General features: G+C 40.0%; 1 protein-coding gene across 17 annotated transcripts in view; it reads right to left on the bottom strand.

Moving 5' to 3' along the window:
- ADGRL2 (adhesion G protein-coupled receptor L2) overlaps positions 1-26,194 on the bottom strand; it is a 425,162-nt gene that overhangs the window by 83,219 nt on the left and 315,749 nt on the right. For all 17 annotated transcript variants that reach the window (XR_006414954.1, XM_044432483.1, XM_044432481.1 and 14 more), the window contains one exon: positions 355-464. Coding sequence is in view for 16 of the 17 variants with exons in the window: in XM_044432483.1 (XP_044288418.1) it covers positions 355-464 (110 nt within the window). In the remaining variant the exon portion in view is untranslated. The remainder of the gene's footprint in view (positions 1-354; positions 465-26,194) is intronic.

Raw genomic sequence — 26,194 nt, 5'->3', positions numbered from 1 at the left:
TGATTTCTTTAGAAAACTGCATGTCAGGCCAATTTGATAGACAGAAGTACAAATTCCTAGCTAGTCTTTTGAATAGCTAGTTAAAGTTTGGTTTTGTGAAGAACAAAAAGAAAAAGAAACCGTGGTAGCCTTAAAAGCCAAACACTCAAGAACATGGAGAGACACTTGGCCAGCATCATACTATGGCTCCTTTCCGCACTTTGCGAAGCTAATTGGAGGCCCTCGTTTGCAAGTGCTCGACATGCATAATGGTTCTCAGGCCATAAACACATGCTCTTTTGTGCACGTAGTATGGCTCCAGCACCAGTTGTGAAGGCTACAGGGAGTGAACAAGAACAAAAAGGGTGTACTTACTGTAAGGGACACATTCATATTGGACTTCGAGGTATTTGTATGTTCCAGGACAAGGATCAGGAAATACATCTGATCCTGTAACTACTATACACTGAGTTCTGTTGTTGCACCTATAAGAGAAGAGGGAGAGTAAGCAGATTAACATTAAAATAGAATTAATTTATAAACCGTAGACAGCTGTGTTTATAAACCGTAGACACCACAACTATTGTTGGCATAACCCGCAAGTTGTCTTTATCGTTAAAGTACTGCACTACATCTTCAGTTCAAGCCTGTAATAATTTTTCAGACAACTAATAACTAGATGAACTTTTGTGGTTGATATTCTTATTAGGACAGTAATTTTAGAAAGTAGAAACAGCATTAATAGAACTTAAAGATTTATTTCATTTATTTCAGATAATGTTCTGCCATCCTTCTGTCTGGCAACCCCCAGGGTAGTTAACAAGAAGCATAAAACTATGCTAGTGCAAACTAAACAACAACAAATAAATTTAATTTAATTTGATATAAATTAAATATAAGTTTAAATCAGTAAAATAAAACCTTCAATACAATCCAAACAAAAAATAAACAATCAAGCAGAACCTATTTTTTAAAGTTGTCTGTTACTTCAAATCACCTTAAAAACCTGCTGCTGAAAAGACATCTCCTTGAAAATAATTCCAGTCAGGGGACCAAACTTTTCTTTGGTTTGTTGGTTTAATTCTTTTCATGTTACCCTATTTGTGTACAAGAAATCAAGCAAATGCAATCCTATATATGTCTATGTTAAAATGAATTGAATATGATAGGACTTACATTCATATAATTAAGTATAGGATTATACTTAATTTAGGGAAAACATTTCTCGGAGATACTGACTATAAATTAGAGTAGATCAAAAAAGATCTGTGTAATGAAGATATAAGACCTCCTGGTATGAGTGGGAACATTAACTACCCTAAGTGTATGCTCCTACATCTAGGCAGTGAGAAGTAAATTTCACTGTGTTCAGTGAGACTTCCAAGTAATTATCACTAGGATTACAGGCTGTGAAAAATCAGTGGGACTTTAAAATATTTAAATTTGGTTTATGTAAAAGAAGAAGAAAAATGTTCATCCAATCCACCTGCAGCTAGTACCCAGAACTGTACAAATCAGAAGCTACTAGATTAACGCAAGTGTGGCAGCTTTCAGACAAATATCATATAATTGAATTTGTACTTTTGAAGGGTCATTTAAAATGAATTGCCATTTTGGATATGGATACAACATTACACCTCAAAACTAAAAAGCTAAATGTGGTAAAATGAAAATACTTTCAGCTTTTTACTCTGAAAGCAAAGGAAGGAGAAGAAAAGGTCAGAAACAGTTTGGTGACTAAAACAAAGAATGCTTGGCTGATCTCCTGGGTGAGTTCTGTTTGTCAGTAAACTGAAAGAAAGGAAGCCAGATCTTAAAATAATAGTCTAGCCTTTGACTCCAGCCATATATCAACTCCCGCATTACAAGCACTTCCCACACTACTGAATACCCTTGCACAAGTTGAAGAAATCTGTCTTGTGTCGGGGAGTTTCTGACATCTGTCCTCTGCCAACAGGTGCAAGATCAAGCTGAGCATTAAATTCTTATGCTACATGAGTATTAAAGACTGCCAAACTATACAATTTCAGTACAACTTGAGTGTTCATTGAACACTCAAGAAATGATTTATTAGAAGGCTTTTTAAATTATTGCTTTAACTGAGTTTATTTTAATCTTATTTAAAAGTACCTTTGGCTGCCTTGAAGCCCATTTTGTCTGGAGGAAAAGTAGGCTACAGATCAAATAAAGCAACAATACATTTTGAAGACTACATTGACTTTAGAATTCAGAAAAATGTCCAGATCAACAGAAATTAACAGTTTCTTGCACAGCAGGTAAGGTCCAAAAACCAATGGAATGCTTATGGTTTCTTTGCTGCCCTTTGCTGATGGTGGTCTGTCAGTTCAGTACAAACAAAATGCTCAGGCAATATATATTCAGCAACTCCTCACAATAGGACAAAAAGTTGTTCTGCTATACAAAGAAATCAACCCAGGAATTTTAGTCCCATTTTTAAGGCAAGTTACTAGCCCTTACATGTATAAAGATATGCTTGGAAGCATATGGTTGGTGACATGTCAGTATTTACATAGGTGGTTGAACAAGATGTCCATTGGTCAAGGAGGCTGACCTGCATAATACTTTGCTCCTTTATGCAATTAAGAACAAAAATTGTGCGGACTGCCAAAACGATATAAGTAATGGAATTTGGCTTTCCTGGGCATGCATGCATGCATTCATACATACATACATATATATATATTAAAAAATTTAAAATCTGCATGCCATCCTGACCATTAAGTACTCACAAATTTATAATATTGCTAGTAGCCGCATATGGGCTTTCTCCTTCAACGTGTTTTTCAATGGTTTTAGTAGACAGCCTATGGACAGATTGCCAATAGTATTATTTGTTGCAAAAAAATTCAGCGTTATGAGTCTGCAATGATACTTCAATGTCAATGCGTAAGGAAAGAAAATAAAACATTTTGTGTCCTAAATCAATTTAGTAGGCAAAGTATATATTTTCTAAGAGTATATTCTTGAACTCATTGGCAGGTATCCATTATCTGAATCACACAGAATCACACCTGCATGCCCAGTTTTGAACATTTACAGGTAAATGATCAAAACTATATGAATAAAGAAATAGTAAAAGATCATTTTCAGCTATTCTACACTGAGGGAGAGGCTATAAATCCCTACGATAAATAATCTAACTACTAGCGGGAAATGTTTGACCAGAGTTCAATCCTATGTGTGTTTAACAAAAGTCCCACAATTCTTAGCATGCCCCAGGCAGCATGGCTGGCTGGAGGGAAGCTGGGAATTATAGGACTCCTTTCTGTCAAAACATACAAATGATTGAGACCTTAATAAATAAGGCTGCAATGAAACTCAATAGGACTTACTTCTGAGGAAACCAGTATAGAATTGCACTATGAGTGCAAAATCCTTTACACATCTATGCAGAAGTAACTCCCATTGAGCTCAGTGGAACTTTGAAAACTACATATAAATGACTGCTCTCGTGTATATGTAGTTCTACAGTTCTATCTTGTTCTTCTATAGCTCATACCCAGGACAACCTACATATATATCATTATACAACTTCAAATGGCACCTAAGAATAAAAACAATACTGGTTGCTAAGTTCATACACAGCTTAAGTATTTCTCACTTAGCATTTCATTATATAATCCAGTAGCAATGAACTATTACAAAACTCTGAAAGATTCATACATGTGAGCACTTTTTCAAAATTAGTATAAATGCATATAGACCCTTGGAGCTTCTATCCTCTAACTTAAACATATCCCTATTAGGGTTTGCTGCATGGGTGAAATCCAATCTCTTTCCCACATACCCTCAAATCTGCTTGAAAGAGTCTTCTACTCCCAACCCTTCTTGTTCTGCTTATGGAAGCCATTCTGTCAGGTGGAGAGGCTAATTAGATACAACCCAGAATTTCACTATTGTGTCTTTTTTTTTTCCTTTCAGTGTGATCAAGAAACTTTCTATGTAATTATGAAGGAGACAGGGGAGTGGGGAGGGGGAGGGAGAGAAAGAAATAAAGAGTTTGAAGAATTTTTTTTTAAATTCTGACATAGGATCAAGATTATTCAATATTGACAAAGAAAAGCCAGACTGATCACTCAATATGGGCATGGCATAAAGGCAGCATATAAATTTACTAGGCAGATACCAGCCTCCTGACGGCTGTATAAATAAGCAAACCCATTGGTGGTAAAGTTTTCTTTTTCTCTTCTTATTTATGAACAGGACATCTGAAACATTGCTGCAACTCCCGATTCATATGTTGGATAAGATGACAAGTTATCCCTTATTCTTAGTACCAGTCCTTATTCCAGAGTTCCACAGGCAACAACATTGAATGACCCTTGATCCTGGAAGGCTTGCACATAGATTTTGTCAAGACTATACTTGTTGTTCTCTAAACACTGTGTTTCTGAGATATATGTATAAACTTATTTTGTTGGGTGGGAAGGAAAAGAGAATATAAATTTCCAATTATTGCAAAAGTAGAGACAGGTGATGTGTAAATAGTATTCTGCAAATGTATCCATTAGGAATCCCAGGTCTCTACAAATGGAGCATATGTACACTCAAACATCTCCTCCCACCACCTACACTGTGAGGAAAATGCAGGTCCTTTGGGATTCAACAAACGCTCTAAATGTGTTGATAACAGCCACAGTTCTATAATGTACTCACTTTTTAAAATGGTATAGTTAAAACCAATGCTGATTTGTTTTATCTTATTTATATTAAGATATAAAGTTTTAAAGTTTTTTTTTCTTACTAAAGTGTTCTTTCCTTATTTATATGGAAAGGTTCAATTAAACGAGTGCAGAGATGGCAATGAGGGAAATACAAAATCAAACATGGCCAGCTAATTAACAGCTTGAGTGAGATGCTGAACTTGGCTCACCTCATTTGAATGATTGTGCAAATGCAGGCTCGGCTCTTCACACATCAGTAGAAAAAGATCCAAGACAAAAAATAGTGCACGCAGTTTTGTATCTTTCCCTTGCCCACTTCTTGTTTATCACTGTGTACTCTGAAGTTTGTTCTCATGCACTTGGCTTTTAAAAGCAATCCTTGTTTCTATTCTAATTTGTTTGGGTTCCCGCTGTAATCTCGACTCATACAATTCCCGAGAAATTGCTTTTGCTCTTCTTTTGATTATCTTATGCTCATTATTACACTTTACCAAGTGAAAAGTACGAAGATGAGATTCCATGTGTAATCTATTTGTGTGAGGTGTTTTAATCAATGGTCTTGCTCTGCTGATTAAGCAGAGGCTTCTGGTTTGGCAAGATAACATTAGTTTCTCCTGTCATGCTCCAAAAGCCATTGGGAATCTTCAGCAGATCATTAGATATGCTACAATAAAGCTTTGGTACATTCCCTTTTCTTCCTTAAATTACTTCTTCACTGTCCTACCATTCGCTGTCACCACTGGCACTGCATTATTATTACAGCTCCCCTGAAACTTGCACTAGAGCTATGTCTCCAGGCCATAGGATGCCATTTTCAATTGAGGCTTCTGCTTGAAAATATAAATTAAGAAAATTTCATTATCTCCTGCCAGAGGCCATTATTCACCACTGTTCTAGGGAAGATTAAAAATGCAAAATCTACAGTCTTGAACAAATACTCAAGCATTAAAATGAAAAGCTTGGTATATAATGACAGGACCAGCATGTTGAAAGTAACTAGAAGTAGTGCTGAAGAAGGAAAAAAACCTGCACATTTGAATGTTTTTACAGCTCACATGGTTCAGGCAAACAAATGTGTGAAGAGATGGCAAAGGCAGATATAGAGGGAACTCCTCTTACAACACACTTGTGAATGCCAGATGGATCCTAATGCAATCTAACTTGTTCCTTATACTGTCTTTAAATTGTCTTGACTGTTGTGGCTTCATTTGGGAATTGTTGTTGTGTAAGGTCGTCAATCTGACACTGATTCAAAACAGAAGTACAATTCCTCTGTTTTTTATGATTGACAGATAAAATATTTAAATTGGAATAGTACTATAATTTGCAACAGAAAATGACCACCATTTTCAGAAGACATGCACATGCATCTATTTGAATATCTTTACCTTTTGCTAGGATAGGAAACAACCCAAAGGAAATATTCCTCTGCATAAAGTCACAGAAAATGCTTTGTAGATTTATTAACCTAGGTATTAAGTAGGGTTCCATTTTATTTTATTTATGTTTCATAAGGGTTCTCTAACTCCTAGTGTTTGCATGACTGGCAGACATACAGTATGTAAAGAGTTATCCACCTCTATCTTCAGAAAATGGGTGCAAAATGCCAGAGCTATTGCCTTTCTGAATTACCATGCTATTGTTAAAGTACTGAAACCTTCTGTAAAACCAATGAACCAAACAAAAGCAATCTTAATTTAGAGCATTTCTATAACCCTTCCCACTTAAAAAAAACAACCCAAAACAGTTATCAACTTATTATAAAACAATGCATCATTAAAAGGCATACTGGCATTGAGATACTTTAACAATTGGAGAAAAGGCGTATAAGTGTGTTTTTAGTAATTATTGAAAGCACGTGTTCCTCTGCAAACTCCAATGTTACAGAGGAAAGGTCATTCCAGATCAGACCATGGTGGTTGTTCTCTTACTGCCAGATGGCACTGTGCAGTGTGTGGCATAGATAATAAGGGTGCTCCTGAAGATCATAGTAGTCTATACAGGAGGGGCCAATCGTTCTTGTAACCTGGTTCTAGGTTGTTTAGGTCTTTATATGTTCAAGATAGCAATATCTTGAACAGGTATAGTTCTTTCAAAACAGGTGTTGTATGTACTTGGCCAGGGACTCCATTCAACATCTTTGTAGTTTGCTGCAACATTCTACAGTAATTACATCTTCCAAACCATCCTCAAGTGCAGCTCCACACAGAGAACATAACAACCGTCCAGTCATGAGATTACCAATGCATGGGTCACAGCGTTCAAGTTATCCCCGTCCTGGAACAGATTTAATTGATTCTTGGGGGTTTTAATGACAATGATGAATTTAATCATCATCACTTCAATGATGAAGAGCAGCCCCATCCAGGGCAGGCAAACATCCTGAATTCTAGACTCAGGAACCACTAATTCAATGTTTCCATCTTATCATGATTCATCTTCAGCTTGCTGAGTTTTATTCAGCCCACCACTCCATGAAAAGCCTTTCCACATTCAGCTCTGATGGAGAAATAGAGCTGGTGAGATTGGGAGGTACCTACAATATCTTTTGGTACTTTCTCTCCAGACACTATGGAGAGAAAATCAGTAGTCCTTATATCCATATAGTATGGTCACAATTGATGTAAAGTACAGAAACAGCAGATTTGATGGGAAATACTTGTGTGATCATAATTCTTCTTTTATCTATACCGTAGGCTTTAACCATCCATAAAGATTTTTTTAAAAAATTGCAGTGTCAGAATGCTGTTCTTGCCCATTCTTGTTTTAATGTCATCCTCTGATTAATAAATTGTGCCACGATTTATAATACTATGCAGATTTTCTTTTCCATAAAGTAATTTGCATAGATTTTAACTGCAGCTTAAAACTGCCGTTAAAAGCTCCTTTAATTAGTGAAATAAGCAATTTTTAAAAGAACACCAGTAATTTGTTAATAAACCCTCTGATATGTTAGAAGCCTTGATAATTCTGAGCAATTTTACAAGACCTTTGGGTCAGTTTAATGCAAATTAGACCTGACTCGCTCGAAGTATTATTAATCCAGTACAACTTTCTTGTTTGCAGAACTGCACATTCAACATAAAACTGGCTTCATTTTAGGAGCAAAATAAGGCATATTTATTTACAGAGGGAGACCAGTGAGACCCCCTTAATTTCAAAGGGTCATCATGTCTCCACATAATGCAGGAATAATGTTATCACAGATACATATAGTGAATAAATGTGTATACACTTATTTATTTAAACATTTATAGGATGCCTGGAGTTTCCAAACTTCTCCTTGGATAATTACAATGCATCTATATATATTGGGGCCAGTGTCAATTAGGACCAATTACTTATGAAAATGTTCACCCACTGCAGTTTTCACATACAGAAACAATCACTTCCCATTTGACAAGGGAAATGGGAAATCGCTATGGGATGTCCTAGTTAAGATTTAAATTAGCAAGAAACTAGTTACCAGGCCATACAGAAGATGCAGCATCTTAAGACATGACCTTGCAGAACCTTGGAGGCAGTCTGAGCTTTTTTCAACCCAACATGTTAATTATCTGAGAACGATACCGGCCCTTCTCTGGCAGGTTATTTTTCTTTCAAGTTGTGGGAGCAGAAAGGGAGAGGGCTTTTAAATATTTAATTTGTTGCACCATGTGAGGATACAAGCAGTCACTGCATAACTTCATTCTCAAACCATGTTCTTCCTAAGTACATTCAAATTTAGATTGGTCATCACAAACTCCGACGCTTATGATTATTTATTCCTTATTTTTCATCCTCATGGCTCTGCGTTTTCCTAAATGGCTCTTCTAGCCCATTAATTGCTCTCTCTGAGTATTACAATCAGTACTTATGTGTGGTGGGAAGAAAGAACACAGAGACCTCTGTGTGCAGGACAAAATGATTCGTAGGAGCAAATATATTTTACATAGTTCTTTTGTTACTAAGTTTTGGGCAGGGAGGAAGATCCCATTTTGCAGTTCATTTGCTGATGTGATTTAATGTGTATTGTGTTTATGATGCATTGTAACATACTCCAATATGCAGTGAAACAGAACTTTAAAAGCAGGAGAGACCTTCAGATGACTAATTTGAAGCCATTCCCTACTGACCCGAATTTCTTTCCTTCCATTCTTCCCCTTCCTTCTTGCACTGATTAGGTTGCAATCTGAGACCAGCATGTGGGACCTGCCTTCCCACCCACACCTTTTAAGTCCCTTTCATTCATGTATTTAAAAGTATAAATGTCAAACTCACGGCTTACAACTAAATGAAAGGCTTTTGATTTGATCTACTGATTTCCTTACTCCACCCCCCGCCATACACACGTGATTTAAAACATGCAACAGCAGTGATAGTCCCTTGGAAGGTATTCAAGCAACTCAGTACCAGTGGTGTCATTTTCTATGAAAATGTATCTCTGAAGTTTGTGCCACAAGTACCATGTGTATGGTGATGTGAGTAGCAGAATGAGAGACAGTGGATGCCATAAAAGAACTGGCATCCAGTTATTCATCAGCCACAGTAGTGTCTGTTCATAGTCAGCATCTAGAAATGCGTCCAGGTGTAACATGTCCTGTGAAAATGTGTCTTTTCACTGTTGCTACTCCTGAAGAGATGGGCAAGGCACATAGGATCTCTGATAGTGTTCTGCTAGAATTCACATGGAAAGCGGTACTTCTCAGACATTAAGTTCAGAAGTACAAGCATATACTGAGACCTACTGGCCCACCTCTTATCAGCTCCCAGATAATCTTTAATCAGATTGGAAATATGCACAATCGAATCCTTTTATCAAATTGCTTAACATTGCAAAAGCTTCCGGTGGGTGTTTGCACAATTAAAAACCCTACACTTGCTACACATTATGCTGCATTACATTGGATGCAAATCCTTCCCTATTGAAAATAACACTGGGCTGACAGCAGGAAGTGGCTGATAAGAAAGCAACAAGGCATTGCTGATGGCGTTCATGATAACTGAACTATAACTCATGTACATTTAGTCTTACAGCATGTTACCCAAAGTGCTCTTTTAAAAGTGGAACTACACTGAAGGATCTTTACTTTCTATCTCAGTCACAAAGGCAAAGAAATTATCTAAGAATGCTAGGTATATAGAGTAAATGACAGTTTTTCAATCCTATCTGTGATGCTGGCAGTGAAATAATGGACTTGGAAGGCTGATACATTTGAAATGAGAAATCAACTACATATCTGGAAAAGTATTTGTTTCACTGAGTTCACCACTTGAAAGTTAACATCATATGCATGTAAGCAGCAGTTATTTCTGAATCAGAGAATGAACTCATCCTTGTCTCACAGTTGCACATATATAAATGATACCTCACAGAATCCCTAGTTTGAGAACAATGGTTTGATTTATGCTGAAACAATAGCTTTGCAAAGCTTGTAAAATGCCTAGAATAAAGATATGTTCAACGTCATTACCCTCTACTTAGAAATCACACCAAGAAAGATATTCTGTGTGAAACAGCATAGTTTGAAAAGTCTTGCACCAAACACATTTACTTGAAAGTAAGCGCAATTAGTCAACAGGGCTTATATCTAAGCAGACAGATATAGGATTGCAATTCAAAGAGTCTAAGCTTACAACTAGAAAGTACCAGGGTTATTTATTATACTTCATAATGGTTTTAAATGTTCAGACATTTGCAAACAAAACGGGGGGACAAGAAGACAGGAACAGAACTTTGATATTTTCTTGGGACACATTTATTTAAGGCAGATCTGCAAAGGATGAGTACTATTCAGGCTACTATTTTTCTTAGGAAATTAGCCTGTAATTCTATTGGGCAAGACATCCTATATCTGTCAGGTGGCTGCTCACCCGCCAGGTCTACACAATACAATCCTAATGAATGGAGGCCTTCCTGTATTACCTTTCATCAGAGCCATGTAGCTCAAAGTGGATGCTGTTAGTTAGCCTAAAAGACTCTACACCAGGCTGCAAAACCCTGCGCATGTAGCCTCTGGAAATACCAATCATCATAGAAGTGTCCACTGATGCTCACCAACCCAAACCCGTACTATGATAGCCTTGCAATTACCTCTGAAAGGTAAGCAAACTGACCTAACAATCAATCTATGAACAGCCATTACCCATTACTGCCCACAGTGTGAATAAGGCAAAACCAACAGATGACCCAGAGCCAATCAGACTGCCCACCAAAATTCCTACTCAGCTCCCAAAGGATGAGCAGCAAAGTCCACACTGCATACAGGAAGGGAGCCAAAAGATTAAAAAGAGGCAAGAGGAGGTGGGACTCCACAGGGTAATATCATTCCATAAGTTCCATTTCCTGATGTGACATGAGTGCTTTCCACACCCAGGATCACCTATTTTTCACCCCACCCCACCCCACCCGAAATAGCCTCAATGTTCTTCCATTCCCAGGCAACAAAATGGGAACATTGTGAAGCCAGCAGTTCTTCACACATGAGTTTTTAAAAACAACAGAGATCCAATTTGCATGCCATGGCCATAATTCCTAGGTTGATGTGGAAAACTGTATGAAGAAACACAATCATCACCCAGTTACCCAATCTTTAATTTCGAAGGGGTTCCGTACAATTCAAACAGAGCCTATCACAGGCTGTGTTCCAGTTTTGCACCCACAGCTGACTTTGATCTCCACCACAGGGAATAGGGTCTTAAGGGCAATCAACTGATCAGTACATCCAACCATCAATCATATCACCTACTGCTCATGTTTTGGCACCTTGAACTTCCTCCAAGTTTTGAAGGTCTGTTTAGTGGGTAAGTCAGCAGAGCTGAAAATCATATTCCCTTTTTCACTTTAAAAGGAGACAGTGACTCTAAGAAATTGCATGGCTGCATGAATCTAGGAAGCACAGATTTGTACAACAGGTCTGTAACATTATTATGTTATCAAAAGAGAGACAGAGACATGGAGAGGCTATATGGGGTTTCTATAGGTTTTTAAATCCCTAATTGATGTTTCTGTAGTAAGATAAAAATAGTTGTAGCATAGACTGAACACTATGCTACAATATTCATGGCAGTAACTCACTTTATAGGCTCAGTTCATCATGACCTATAAAATGTTAGGCAGAAATGCTTTAAATATCTGCTAACACCATGTGCAGGGTTGGGAGTACAAGATGGTGTGCTATGAAGCGGCAAAGAGTACTCTTCTGAGAAACTAGCACACACTCCGATGTCACTGATATAAACAGGGTAAGCATATTCAATAATGTATAACACAGGCAAGTCTTTATAAGCACCTGGAAGCCTGGTTGTGTCTGTCTTAGTTCCCTTTCCCATAATCGTCAAACAGAATTACCCAAATATAGATAAAACCATTTTCAAATGTGTAGTTTAAAATGCAGAAAAATAAGGGGCATTCTTCTAGTTCATGCTTATAATTTCCTGTTTTATATTGATAAGGCTAAGAGAAAAGTCCAGAATTATTTAGGGGGTTTTTTGAGTAATGATGGACAATTTATCAGGCAATTAGCTGTGACTTCATTAATGGAGGAAGAACAGATGCACCATAACATCATGCTATGGGTGAGTTTTGTCAACATCTTTGACCCTGAAGTTCTCACATTTCAGCAGTTTCAGTAATGAAAAATGCCATTAGAACATTCAATTCAAGATGGATGGGCTGCACAAATGCAAAAAAATAAAACAAAAACAAAAACACCAACTATGAAATTCAAATTTTAAAGTGTAACTTTTAAAATATTCTACTACAAAGTCTTAACAGTCTGAAAGGGGTAAGGAAAATACTTTTATTACAGCAGAAAGATAACTGGAAAGATATGTGTATTATAACCAAAAGGTTCTCATGATAACCTATTTAAGACTCTGTAGTGAAGCTATTTGTAACAATTATAGCATTGTTTTTAGTTCACTCACTTCCTGGGAAGCATTTCATTAGTCCTAAACCTAATGCATACTCTAAAGGGTTATCTTCAGTGAGCTAGAGTGCAATCCTATAGTCTCCTGGCATTGTCTGGGGTGCCACTAGACTATATCTGGAGTCCCAGAAACAAGGTCCTCTTAAGTTCTCCAGCTGTTGAGTTGGGAGTTCTCACCTTGTCTCACTAACAGTCAATGGTGGAAGAACCATTCTGGCTATATCGCCAAAATGAGGAAGTGACCTCAAAGAGGGCTAAAAGGGTATACTACAGGCAGGGAGAAGGCAGTAGGTAACTGCTCACACTATATCTAAGTGGCTCCCCAACCTCTGTCACTCCCCCACTGCAGCACTTCATCCTGACGGTTCAGAGAAGAAAAGCTGCAAGGCAGTGGAAATAAACTCTGCCACATCTCACCCCCTGCACTGCATACAGCTAAGGCTTATGCACATCAAGGGTAGACCATACAGGATTGTCAACTCCAAGGTCTGTGTTCTTATCATTTTAATTTGCACTCCCATACAGGTTCTCAATTTTAAGTGTCACTCCTGTTTTTGACATGATATTCAACAGATTTCCTATAGGGCAATAAACCTTACCAGAAAGATTTAATTGCTTCACATAGGAAACCATATTACTATTAATTCCACAGCAACCGTATAATATATAAACTATTGCTTTGCAAACTCTAGAGCAATTAGACCTCTCAGCTATTTGGCTAACTCTGCTTCATGATACCCAGTGCAGTTAATTATATTTTTTGATGTTAATAGTCTCTGTCAGTTTCAAGCATAAATCCTCTTTGATGAATATTTAAATTATATTTGAATAAAAATAATCTTGGTTACACTTCCTATTCAGCAGTCATCATAGCTTAATAAAGGTCTCTTCAGGAAAGGCCGGAGATAAATGGCTCTGCAATCCCAAGCAAAGGAACCCTAAATCCACTTTACATCTGATTTAGTGGCTACAGTGACCAGTATCCATAATATAATTAGCTGTGCTACAATGGTGAAAGAGAATGATCTGTACAATTATGTTATTGCTTGTATAAATAATGACATTGTTGTAAGCTCATTGTATGTTCATTTGGTATATTAAATATAATGGCACATAAATCAAGTCCAGTAGGACTGCCAGAAAGAAAGCAGTGTGAATCTTGATAAGAATCTAGGAATGGGGGTGGGTGTTGGAGGGGCTCTCTCTAAGTATTAACTCTGCAATTTCAGGTGCCAGCCTCAAATTCTTCAGCTACAGTGAGGTGGAATAGTAATCAGTTCTACTCTGGGGCCAATGCATTTTCTCAGAAGCCTTGAGGCTTCACACAGAACTTAAATTGCAATCTAAAGCTCTCTTCTCAGATTTTTTTAAAAATTAGACTCAATGTTGATGCATAGAACCCTTAGACATGTGTTTGGCCACTTATTTTCAGTCAAGGCAGATATCTTTAATCAGCATGTATGTGGTCATCTGAGAGCTCAGGAATGGATGAAAACTGCAGTTTACTACACCAGAATGGAACATTAAAGCGGGTCAGAAAACATAAGGCCAGCAATACAGCTTTGTGCCAACCATTTCCAAGCTCAAATCAATATTATCAAAAGGTTGTATGAAAAAAGCTCAATTAATGTGCATACAACTCATATGAGTCAATTTCTTCGAGTTTTAACTTTTTCAGCCAAATTGCTACCAAGAAATTATCAATGTTCCAATTTGCAAGCAGTCTACCAGTTTGTGTATTCATCTGTCTAAGTATAAGGTAACTGCTATTTACCCATTAGAAATAAGTAGTAAAAGGGTGCTGTATTTAAAAAAAAACACACACACTTGGTTGCATATGAGATTTAACCTAGAAATTTAGTGTGGTTCTTGCAGAACACTTCAACAGTGTAGAATAAAATTCCAATGACATTTCGCTTATTTTCTGTGTTTGGTGTTTAGTACAGGTTTTCTTCTGTTAAGGAATCAAATAGTCCACCACTATCAAATAGTCCAGACTTCAAAAATTAATATTTTTAAAGTATTCTAAAAATGGTTTTCCTATAGCAAAATTAATTTATATCTGGGATAAAAATTATTTCCCATAAAACAGTATTCACTTTCTACTACCTCTAATCATAAATGAATTTTTCTTCATTGTCAAAAACATCATATTGTACAGAATTTTCCAATTTTTGCATTTATTAATAATTCTGTGCCATTAACAACAAACCCTGTCTGTTGTAGATCCATTGTGTTGATAAACTGGTGGCCTAAGAGTCTGACCTGTAGGACAACATTGCTTTTGGGTGAGTGATGATGAGGTATGGTTCCTAAAAGCCAGAAATTATGAAGTAGCAGTCAAAGAGAAGTCACGTTTAGTCACAGCTCTGACCAACCTTGATAAGGGTTACAACTTTTCAAACCAACTTTTTAATATTTAAGCAAAAGTATAATTAACAGTGCTAAGGAGGTAAAAGTGGGTGCTTTCCAGTGAAATCCTCTAGGTGTTTTTGTTTTAATTTTTGGTTGGTCATGACTGTTTCCATGGTTCTTCACAGTGTTTGGTAAGGTGTGAGCCACAACACTTGGGGAGCGCAGAGTTATGGGAGCTGTTGAAACTTAGGCTTCCCTTTAAAGAAATCCTTCTTTTCTTTTTAGACAGGGCTAATCAAGGTTGTTTGACAGGGAGATATGTAGCCATGAAATCCGTATCTATCTATCATCATCTTATTAGCCCGGTCAACATATTTACTTTAAAAGAAAGTCTTTTGCAAAGTCCATGTTCTGGCAAATTGAGTGGCTCATACTTCTCCACTTTCATGAGGACCTACTCTTGGAAAAGGGTGGAAAAGCTGTAAATTACAGAGAATGAACCACTGGAAAGGGAATAATAAACAGGCCATTCCTTTTTGCCAGCAAAGATCACATTACATTTTTCACCTGGTGCTCACCATTTAACAACTGTCAAGACAAAGACCAAGCCAAAAAATAATCTATTTGTAGCTTTGCCTTATCAATCTTCCTGGATGGTGCCTCCCATACTTCAGGAAGAGACAATTCTCAGGACATTGATGGGGAAAAGTATTTCATTTTAGTCACTTACAAGTGTTCAAGTGAAAGTGAAAACAACATTTGTCTTTTAAAAGATGGAGATATGTGAAAATTTCTGACATAAAACAAACAAAACAGATGGTGAGCCAGTGCCAGCAATCCTACTGCATTGCATCGATGGAGAACACAAAACATAGTCATCTCTAGGAAATAAGTGGGGGAAACTGCAATAAAAGCAACAGGGCTTGATGTTGGCATAGGGAGACATATAAGATGGGTCCTGTTGCACAGTCCATGGCACATTCACAGAAGTACTCAAGGGGAATGAGCAAGATGCGACCCACAGTAAGACAAGGATAGTTTAGCAAGCTACCCACACTGCAAAGGATATTTACAGGGCGGGTTACCATATAACAAAAACTCACTCTTCAGATAAATGCAAACCAAGGCTCTTTCATCACTTTTCTTTGTGAAAAAGTGAATTCACAAAATGTAGCCAACGTTAAAAACTACTTTTAAATCGGAAGAATGTCTCAATCATCCATGTGACTTCAAATTTTCTCGTTGAGATGAGTTGTGCAGAAAGAATGCCTATGCCAGTAAGCCCACTTTGATGTGAGCTGAAGCTAGCTCTAAATAAAGAACTGTCTAAGGAAGAGTGCTTGGCTCTGATAATCAGGCACAGTAGAGGTTTGTCAAGTATCTTTTAGATTCTGGTAGTGAAAGTCAATGATGTGCCAAAGGAAAATAAGTACCTGATATTTCAGATAAGCAGGTTGCTTACCTGTAACTGATGTTCTTCGAGTGGCCATCTGTGCATCACACATATGGGTGCTGTGCCTGCACAGTGCCTAGGCCGGAAGATTAGAAAGCTAACGGTTTTTGGCAGGAAAACTCCGCTCCCCTCCCCCTCCATAGTATAACTATAGCGGAGTGTCTGCCATTTTACTCAGTCTTGAAGACCGAACATTCGCCCCCTTGAGGTTGAAGATGATATCACAGTAAGCATCATCGATATGCTAAAAATTTAAGTATTGTACCGATGAAGAACATTTCCACTCACCGACACTAAGCAGGGCCAGCAGGTGTGTTGTGCGAATGCACAGATGGCCACTCGAAGAACATCAGTTACAGGTAAGCAACCTACTTTTCTTCGTCGCGGCCTCTGTGCATCACACATATGGGTGATTAGCAAGCTTACCAGACTCGGAGGAGGGAAGTGTCGCCAACCAAGAATAGCGGAGAAAACTGCTCTACCAAAGGAGCAATCTTGTCTGGCACGCACATCAAGCCGATAATGCTTGGCGAAAGTGCATGGAGCAGCCCAGGCTGCAGGTCTGCAGATATCCTGGATCGGAACTCCTGCTGCAAAGGCTGATGAAGCCGCTACTGCTCATGTAGAATGACCCCTTGGAAGCGCAGGTAAGTCCATCTTTGCTAATTGATATGCCAAAACTATAGTCTGAACGATCCATTTAGACAATCTCTGAAATGTGACCGGAGAGCCCTTGTCCGATGAGCCCTGTATATTGCCACGATAATGTGAAATGGCAGCAGCGTAAACCCTTATAGATGATGGTTTAAGTCCCAAATAGTGCAATTTGAAGAGAAATTGTAAAATGTTCTCAATAGAGGCCGATCCCGGAAAAAAAGAATGGCACCAGGCAAAAGCTGAGAATCTTCTCCATTTTGCCACATAAGATCGACGCGTTGATGGCCTTAGCGCAGATTCGAGAATTGCTTGGATATGCGGGTCCAAGGCTGTCGGTCCCAGAGCGATTCCTAACGGGTCCGAGGAAAGGTTTGGTTGCACAGTCTGTTGAGCTGCGAGTTCCAGTGGTCGAGATGTCGTCCGAATCGATTCTGCAGTTAGACTTATCGGATGTGCCACGCCGTCAGCTTCAAAGAAGTCAAGTCCGGGTGTCGGATCGCTCTGTTGTGCTGTGTTAACAGATGAGGAATCATTGGGAGCCAAAGAAATACACCTTTGGACAGACTGAGGAGAGAGTGGTGAACCAAGGTTGCCTCGGCCACCATGGAGTTATTAATATCCCCGTAGCATTGTCTTGAACTATTTTCGATACAACCCTCATCAAGAGCGGAATTGGGGGGAAAGCGTAGAAAGTCATGTTGTTCCAAGGGATCATGAGGGCATCCTCTGTCGATCCCGGTCCGATACTCGCTCTCGAACAAAACAGTTTGCATACCCTGTTCTCTTGGGTAGCGAACAAGTCCATGTCTGGGTATCCCCATAGATGGAAAAGTTGCTCGCAAAGCCGTCGGTCTAACTCCCACTCATGGGTCGTTGACATTTGTCTGCTCAGTGTATCTGCCTCTATGTTGTCGGTCCCCGCAAGGTGAACTGCCAGTAGCATTATGTCCCTTGGGATACACCAATCCCAAATTTCCATCGATAGTCGAGCCAGTGCAGGTGACTTTGTCCCGCCCTGCTTGTTGATGTAAAAAACAGCAGCGATGTTGTTGGAAGCAATCTGGACAACTTGGCGCTGTAGGACCGTTTCGAAAGATTTGAGAGTGTTGAAAATCGCCAAGAGTTTGAGGAAGTTGATATGCTTCTTCACTTCCCATCGGTTCCAAGCCCCTTGGAATCAAAGTCCTGCACATGCCGCACCCCACCCGATGAGGGACACATCGGTGAACAATGTTACTGTCAGTTGGGGGGAGTCGGAACGGTACGCCAATAGACAGATTGTCTAGAGCAGTCCACCATGTCATGGTATGGAGGATTGACAGCGAAATCCAAATTAACTTGCTTGGTGAGTCCCGCTGCAGATGAAATGACTTGTTGAAGAACAACTGTAGAGGCCGATGCCGGAGTCTGGCGTACGGTACAATGGCAACTGCGGCAGCCATGTGCCCCAAAAGTCTCTGTATAGTGATGGCCTGTACTGTCCTGTTGAATCCAATGAATATGCGCACAAAGAGTGTCTTGACGGTTCGGAGGAAGAAATGCCCTCTCTAGAGTAGAGTCGATACGTGCTTGGATGAAATCGATGACCTGCGTAGGAATAAGGGACGATTTCTCGCGGTTAATGCAAAGTCCAAGATTTTCAAGCAAAGCACAAGTTTCGTGTACAGCTGACAGGAGATTGTCTCTAGTCTGGGACACAATCAGCCAATCATCTAAGTACGGGTATATTAGTATACCCTGAATTCGCAGGCATGCACACACTGGAGCCATACACTTTGTGAAGACTCTTGGAGCCGTGGCGAGACCAAATGGCAGGACATTGAATTCGAATATATCGGATCCGACAGTGAAATGTAGAAAGCATCTGTGAGAAGGATGAATTGGGATATGGAAATATGCATCCTTCAAGTCCAGTGAGGCGAAACAATCCTCTCTCCTCAGCAACGGAAGGATATTTTTAAGGTGGTCATCCAAAACTTTTTAGGTTTGATGTACCTGTTAACATCTCGCAAGTCCAGGATAGGACAAAGACCACTGTTCTGTTTAGGGACCATAAAGTATCTGGAATAGAATCCGTGTAAAGAGTTGTCGAATCACTCCTTTACGAAGTAGCTGATAGACCTCATCGCATAGTACTAAAGAGCAAGGTGTAAATCGGATCAGGCTCGACGGAGGAATAATGTAGAATTCTATTCTATATCCAAGCTGAATGATGGACAACACCCACCTATCAGATGTAATGGACTCCCAGATGGGGAGTCAGCTTTGGAGCTGGCCCCCAAAAGGGAGAGGGGAAGGTGGGGAGTGGAGAGACAGAATGGTCCACCGGGACCGTCAACGAGGACGCTTCTCAGTATCGAAACGCCAACGGCCCTGAGAGAAGCGTTGTTGCAGCTGCCGCCTTCTGCGTTGCTGCCTTTATTGATACTGCTGACGGGGTTGGTATTGTTGACGTTCGGAAGGTCGGGACCATGACCACTTACGTTTTTGCTGTGGAAGCTCCATGCAATGTGCTGTCATGCGTGATTCATGGATCGACTTGAGCTTATGGTCGGTCTTTGCATGAAACAGTCCGGTACCATCAAACAGCATTTATTCTATTCTCCTCTTCATTTCCTCAGGGAAATTACAATTCCTCAGTCACGCATGCCGCCAAAGAGAAATAGCACTGACCAGGGCCCTAGAGTCAGTGTCCACATGGTACCTTGCAGTGGAAAGTTGTTGTATTGCCACTTGCATTGCCTCCTTTATGAACACTCTGGCCAGGTCCGCTTGATGGTCCGGAAGGGAGGAGGTGACGTTCTCCAGCTTTTGCATTATGAAGTACTGGTAACGTGCCAGTGTCGCTTCATAATTTGATATGCGTAGGCTGAGTCCAGAGGCCACATAGACCCGGAGCACAAGCATATCTATCTTCCTCCCTTCCTTACTGCAAGGAGCTGTGTGACCCCTCGACTCCCTGCCCTGGGAGGACTCAACCACCACCGAGTTGGGCTTTGGGTGGCATAGCAGGAACGGTATGTCTTCCTCCCAAACCCGGTACATGGCTTCGTATTGACAAGACATAGCCTGTGGTTGAGCCGGTTGGTCCCAGGGCTGGACCATCGCTTGGCGAAGCGTAGTAATGAGCGGCAAGACTATGGCTGCACACTGCTCGCCCCGGACGATGTTGTAAAATCTCTCAGTGCTGGGACTGGGGCGATGGTGGGCCTCGATCTCCAGCGACCGAACCAGGCGAGAGATGAGCTCCGCGAAGGTAACATGGGGCTTGTCCAGGGACCCAGGGCCCTGGGAGGTAATGGCCACATCGGGAGATGTGGAGTCCACTTCCGACTCATCCAAGTCTTCCTGATAGTGGTAGTGCTCACTGGAAGCGAAGGTCTCCGGAGATGGTGGGCGCCTCCTCTCTGCATGCCCCGAAGTGGATGGCGCCTCTCTCAGGATTGGTGGTGACTGATGGTCCCATGGGTAGTAGGCGAACGGGTGGTATTCACCCCAACCTGAAAAACCACTGTAGCCAGGAATTGGCCAGACATCAACTTGACGGTCAGTGGAACGGCTTCAATGTCCAGGTGGCAACTGAGATTCCGCAGGTGGCTCGGCTGTAGGCCTCAGGGTTGGAGAGCGCTCTCTCGGTGGGGAGTCTCTGATCTCTCCATCTGAGATCGACTCCCTAAGCGCTGCCTCCGGTTGTGGAGGAGACGCACTCTCAGGCTGAGAGCCTGCATTATTTGCCTGGAGGATCCCGGCGGAGTCACCTGCATTACTGACTTCAGGGCCGGTCCCGAGGGAGTCAGTACCGTAGCGGAGGTCGGTACCGAGAATCCCGACGAACCTGAACCCCAGGTTCGCTTTTTGCCCTGACGAGCCGGTTTGCTCGCCTATCCTTCCTCAGCTTTTTGTGCCCAGAGGACTTATCAGATCCAGTGTGCTTACGCTTCTGCCGTTGTTTGGTTGGGGGAGAAGGTCGCTGCTGGGCTTCCACTGAAGTAGCGCCTTCGACCAAAGGACACTGTGGAGGTGCGGCCGAAGCCAAGGTAGGGTGCTTAGAGGATGCGGCCAAGGCAGAGGCGGAGCGCTGAGGAGGCGCAGTCGAAGAGGAGCCAGGCCTTAAGACCAACTGGTCTGATTGCATCAAGGCCTGGTCCCAGAGTAGCTTATGGAGACGATTCTTCCTATTTTTTCTGGCCTGCTTGGTGAAGGTCAAGCAATGGCCGCACTTATCGGTTCTATGCCCCTCGCCGACGCAGAGGAGGCATAGATCGTGTGGGTCCGCTGGGGACATCTTGGAGCCGCACTTGATGCATTTGCAAAATGCACCTTGCTGCGCCATCGCGAAAAGGAAAGAAGAAGATAGTGCAGAGGGTAAAGTTATAATATTTTTGGCTTTTTTTTTTTTTAGAAAGAAAGATTGTAATACAGGTAAGAGAAAAAACTTGGAATATAACCAAGTAGGTGTAACAACCGTAGAACAAACACGAGGCAGAATCTAAGCAAGAGATGAACAGGCACGAGGCACAGTGAGCGGCAGCCGCAAAGACTGAGTAAAATGGCGGACACTCCGCTCTATTTATACTATGGAGGGGGAGGGAAGCAGAGTTTTCCCGCTAAAAACCGTTAGCTTTCTAATCTTCCAGCCTAGGCCCTGCGCAGGTGCAGCACCCATGTGTGTGATGCACAGAGGCCACGACGAAGAACAGTAATTTACAATGACAGCTTTGATGCACATTCATTCCAGGAATATACTTGGAATGGAATTCCAAACTGGTATCTGATATGTGACAATCAATACAATCAGTTTGGGGCAGAGAAAGAGCACCAAGTCTCCAAAATGCCAAGCGAAAGAGAAATAGAAAAATGCAGGTTGCAGTTGGCTATATGACACTGTCCACACAGAACAATATTTTTAAAAAGCTAGAAGCAGCAGCTATTCCATTGACATGAAAGCTGGTAAAGCAGAAAAGATCCCTGTCAAGGCCTGTAAGTCCCTGATCTTTAAAAGGGTGGCTTCATTATTAATAAGACAACGCCTTTTCTGGATTGAAAACTTGGAGAGAAAGCATTTTAGAACCCATGTTAAGCCATACAATTTTAATGGTGCATCACACGGCACTTTTACACAACCAGTTTTTTGGGTGCTGTCAGAAAGCAGTAAGATTCTATAAAATGATTCCCAGTAGGAGGCAGTACAATGAAATAAGGCAGAAGTGTCTAGGCTTTTGGCCCATACAAACCAGAGGCTAAAGGGGCCAGAGCAATCTACACTGATGAGGTTAATCAGATGAGATAGTTGATTTTCCCAACCAAGATCCCAAGTCCATAGGCTATAGTACAATGCTTTCTATAACTCATTTTTGTTAGAAAGAAGAGAAGCAGCTTGCTTTTACTTAAAAGGAAGCTTCCTTGATATCTTCATTGCTGCTGCTGTTGGTGGAGTGTGTGTGTGTTTTGGAGGCCTGACTATATGTAATGCTTACAGTATGGGATGTAATTTATTTAAGGTAATTTATTTTTATTGTTTTTTCTTTCCAGCCATACATCACTCACATTGATAAAAGGAATTAAAAACATCATTTGTCAAAAAGTACTTGATTGGTAGAGAATACCTCCATTTCGCCTACCTTCCTTCTCTCTTTTTAGACATCATTTAAGAAAAGGAAAGCAAAAGAAAAGGAGGTGCCATATTAAGGGTGTATGAATTTTAAATAGCCTTCTTACTACTAACGTACAAACAGAAAGGTCAAGAAAGCAAAGTGAGTAAGCAATGTATATACTGCTTCAACTTCAGCACAACTGTGCCCTGTGAAAGATGAATGAGTGACACAAGGGAGAAGGAAAGTAGCACGACAATTTCAAGATACAGTGTGGTGTGAAGTTAGTAGCAATATAAAGCAAGAATCATTACATTAATTTGAACTATTGACTTTAATGCAGATCCTTTCCTTTGTTAGGGAACAGGAATTTCAAGTTCATGTAATACTGTTGAGCAAATTGCAAATAGGTTTCACCCATGGAGCTTTCTTTGGCAATGCCATTTTAGAGAACTGAACTTCTGGATCACAATTAGATGGTGGTGGTGCTGGTGGTGGTGGATGTTTCCAGATCTGTACAAAATGTTTTTGGCTTATTTGGAATTATAGAATAGAATAGGAATTGGAAGGGACTATGAAGGCCATCGGGTCCAACCCCCTTCTGTTGCAGGATACCAGCTTACACCATCCCACTCAGATGGCTGTCCAGTTTATTTTTGAATGTCTCTAGTGTGGGAGAACATGTCTTATCTAGGCAACTGGTTCTACAGTCATATTGCTCTGACAGTGGGGAAACCTTTCCTGATATCTAGCCTAAACTTGGGTTGTCACAACTTGAATTGATTATTCCGTGTCCTACACTCTGGCATCAGCAAGAATACCTTCCTCTTTGTAACAGCCTTTGAGGTACTTAGAGAGACAGCATAATCCCTCAGTCTTTTCTTCTCAAGGCTGAACATGCCCAGTTCTCAGTCTCTCCTCATAGGGCAGTGGTTCCAAACCCTGGATCATTTGTGTTTCCCTCCTCTGGACCCTTTCCAACTTGTCTGCATCTTGCTTACATCTTGGTGCCCAGAACTGGACACAGGATTCCAGATGGGGTCTAACTAGTGATGAGTATAGGGGAATTACTACTACTCATGATTTGGAAGTAATACTTCTATTAAAGCATCCAGAACAGCATATGACATTTTGCTGGCTGCATTGCATTGTTGGCTCTTATTTAGCCTGTTGTCCACAATAACTCCAAGGTCTTTTTCAGTTCTTTCGATCCACATCTTGTATCGATGCATTTGGTTTCCTTTTCCTAGGTGGAAAACTTGGCACTTAACCTTACTGAATCTCATTCTGTTGCTTTCAGCCCAGTATTCAAGTTTATCAAGATCACCCTGGATTTTCATTCTGTCTTCTAGGGTGTTTGCTATTCCACCCAGTTTTGTATCCTCTGAAAATTTAATTATCATTGCTTGAACTTCCTCATCTAAATCATTACCTCCATCCAGTTTGAGAAGATGCAATTGATGAGCACTCTTTGTGTCCCATTTAGCAGCCAATTTTGGATCCACCTATTAGTTTTTTCTATCTAGTCCACTTTTTGCTAATTTGCTTATCAGAGTGACATAGGGCACTATGTCAAAAGCTTTGCTAAGCAGATTATGTTAACAGTGTTCCCTCTGTCTGTTTGGGAGGTTACCCAGACAAAAAAAAAAAAAGATTAAATTAGTCTGACAGCACTTATTTTTGATAAATCCACACTGGCTTCTATTAATCACTATATTTTGTACAAGATGCTTGCAGACTGATTGTTTAATTTTCTCCAGAATTTTTCCAGGGATTGATGTCAGACTAACTGGCCTGTAGTTCCCAGGGTCATCTTTTTCCCCCCTTTTTGAAAATAGGGACAATGTTAGCCCTTCTCCAGTCATCTGGCACTTGTTTTCCAAAATTTATCGAAGGTAATAGCCAGTGGTTCTTCAATGATATGGAAATGCGGAACAGATTATAGGCAGAAATTATATTACATACTTGCAAATAATAATTGTTTTTGTGCACTGGACTAACTTCATTGGCTACTGCAAGGACAAAGATTCTGCAAGCTCATTAAACTCTATTTGCTACAGATGACAAGCTTTTGAGCACATGCTGCTCTCCAAACCACAGTCAGAACAAGATACACAATCTAGCCAAATTGAGTACTGCTAAGTTTCCATAGCGTATCTTGAAGTAGTTTAATTCTACCATTTAAATAAGTGTGACTTAATAGTGTTTATCTCTAACTGAATTGTGCCTGTTCCAATGTAATGTATCTAGCTGAATTGTGCCTGTATGTAATGCATACATCAAAAGAAATTGACTGGAATATTTTTGTTTCACACAAGTGTTGAGGAGTAGGTGGAGGGAAAACATTCTGTAGCTAACTAGAGGCCTCAAGTGGAATGAAGTTGTGGAAGCAGAAACAGGTATACTGTTATTAAGTAGAATCACCTGTCACCTTTCAGTATAGTGCAGAGCCCATATGTGTGATGCATAGAGACTATGAAGAATAGAGGAATTTTTGAAAATTAGGAGTTTACATTGGAATACAATGCTAAAAACGAGGAGAGGGGGTGTCAGCATTGTGTGAGCAAATGCCAGGCTTATGGTATCCCACCTACCCTGTTCTTTTCCAGCAAAGCTAAGCGATCAAATGCTTTAATTTCCCTTTGTAACGCATCATAGTCTAGGGCTACATCTGAATTCTTCTCCTTGGTTTTATCTTGACTATGGTTTATTAAAGAGCAGCTTCATAAACAAAGTTCATATTGAGAAACTACAGTTAAGACTTACCACGATTTGTTCAGGTTTAAATATAATGATGAAGTGATGTGTGCTAAAACTGGACGCTAAAGCTTCTACTTCCTTCCAGCTGTGCTGGAAGAGGGGATATACAATGTTCATTCATGTCTCAATAAATAATTTTGTGTTATGCTGAAATGTAGCCAGTATATTAATGTTGAAAGTGCTCATTAACAATTCTTGATATTCATGGTACTGACTTTTATAAACTATTTCTGGCTTTTAAATGCAATGCAGTTTAACTGCAGAACACAGTTCTATAGGAATGATTTATAATGCTCTAACCTGGTACTGCCATTGATTGATTGATTTTCTGCAATTTAACATTGTATGACATATTTGAATATAATTTTCTACCTTTTTTTAAAAGCTGCATGTGAAGTTCAGGCAAAATATTTTTGTGGTAAAACTTAAAAATAGTGAAATATCAGTTCCATATTTGGTTAGCTCTGTTATTACCGATGCTGTATTGGTATATAACTCAGTATCTTAAAAACTGAATTATAGAAAATATGTGTTTCCAAAAATTCAAAGATAATTTAATAAATTCTTCCATAATTATCATATAGACTGACTGTTCTGTGATCAATTTAGATCAATAGTTAAGCTTTTCAAACCTGTACTCAGAGTGTGTGTCGGGGGGGGGGGGCTGAGTGACATAGTGACAAGCTTAAGCACTTGCAAGCACTGTTTTAAAGAGTACTTACTGTCATAGCTCATGTCTACTCAGAAGTAAGTCTAAATGAGCTTAGCAAAAGTCATAGTAGAATGTGTACAGGGCTGAAGTCT

Source organism: Varanus komodoensis, unplaced genomic scaffold (genome assembly GCF_004798865.1).
Source record: "Varanus komodoensis strain SLA01 unplaced genomic scaffold, ASM479886v1 scaffold24, whole genome shotgun sequence".
NCBI lineage: Eukaryota > Metazoa > Chordata > Lepidosauria > Squamata > Varanidae > Varanus > Varanus komodoensis.
Note: the sequence above shows the minus strand (reverse complement) of the source record. Positions and strands in the feature narration are given on the sequence as shown.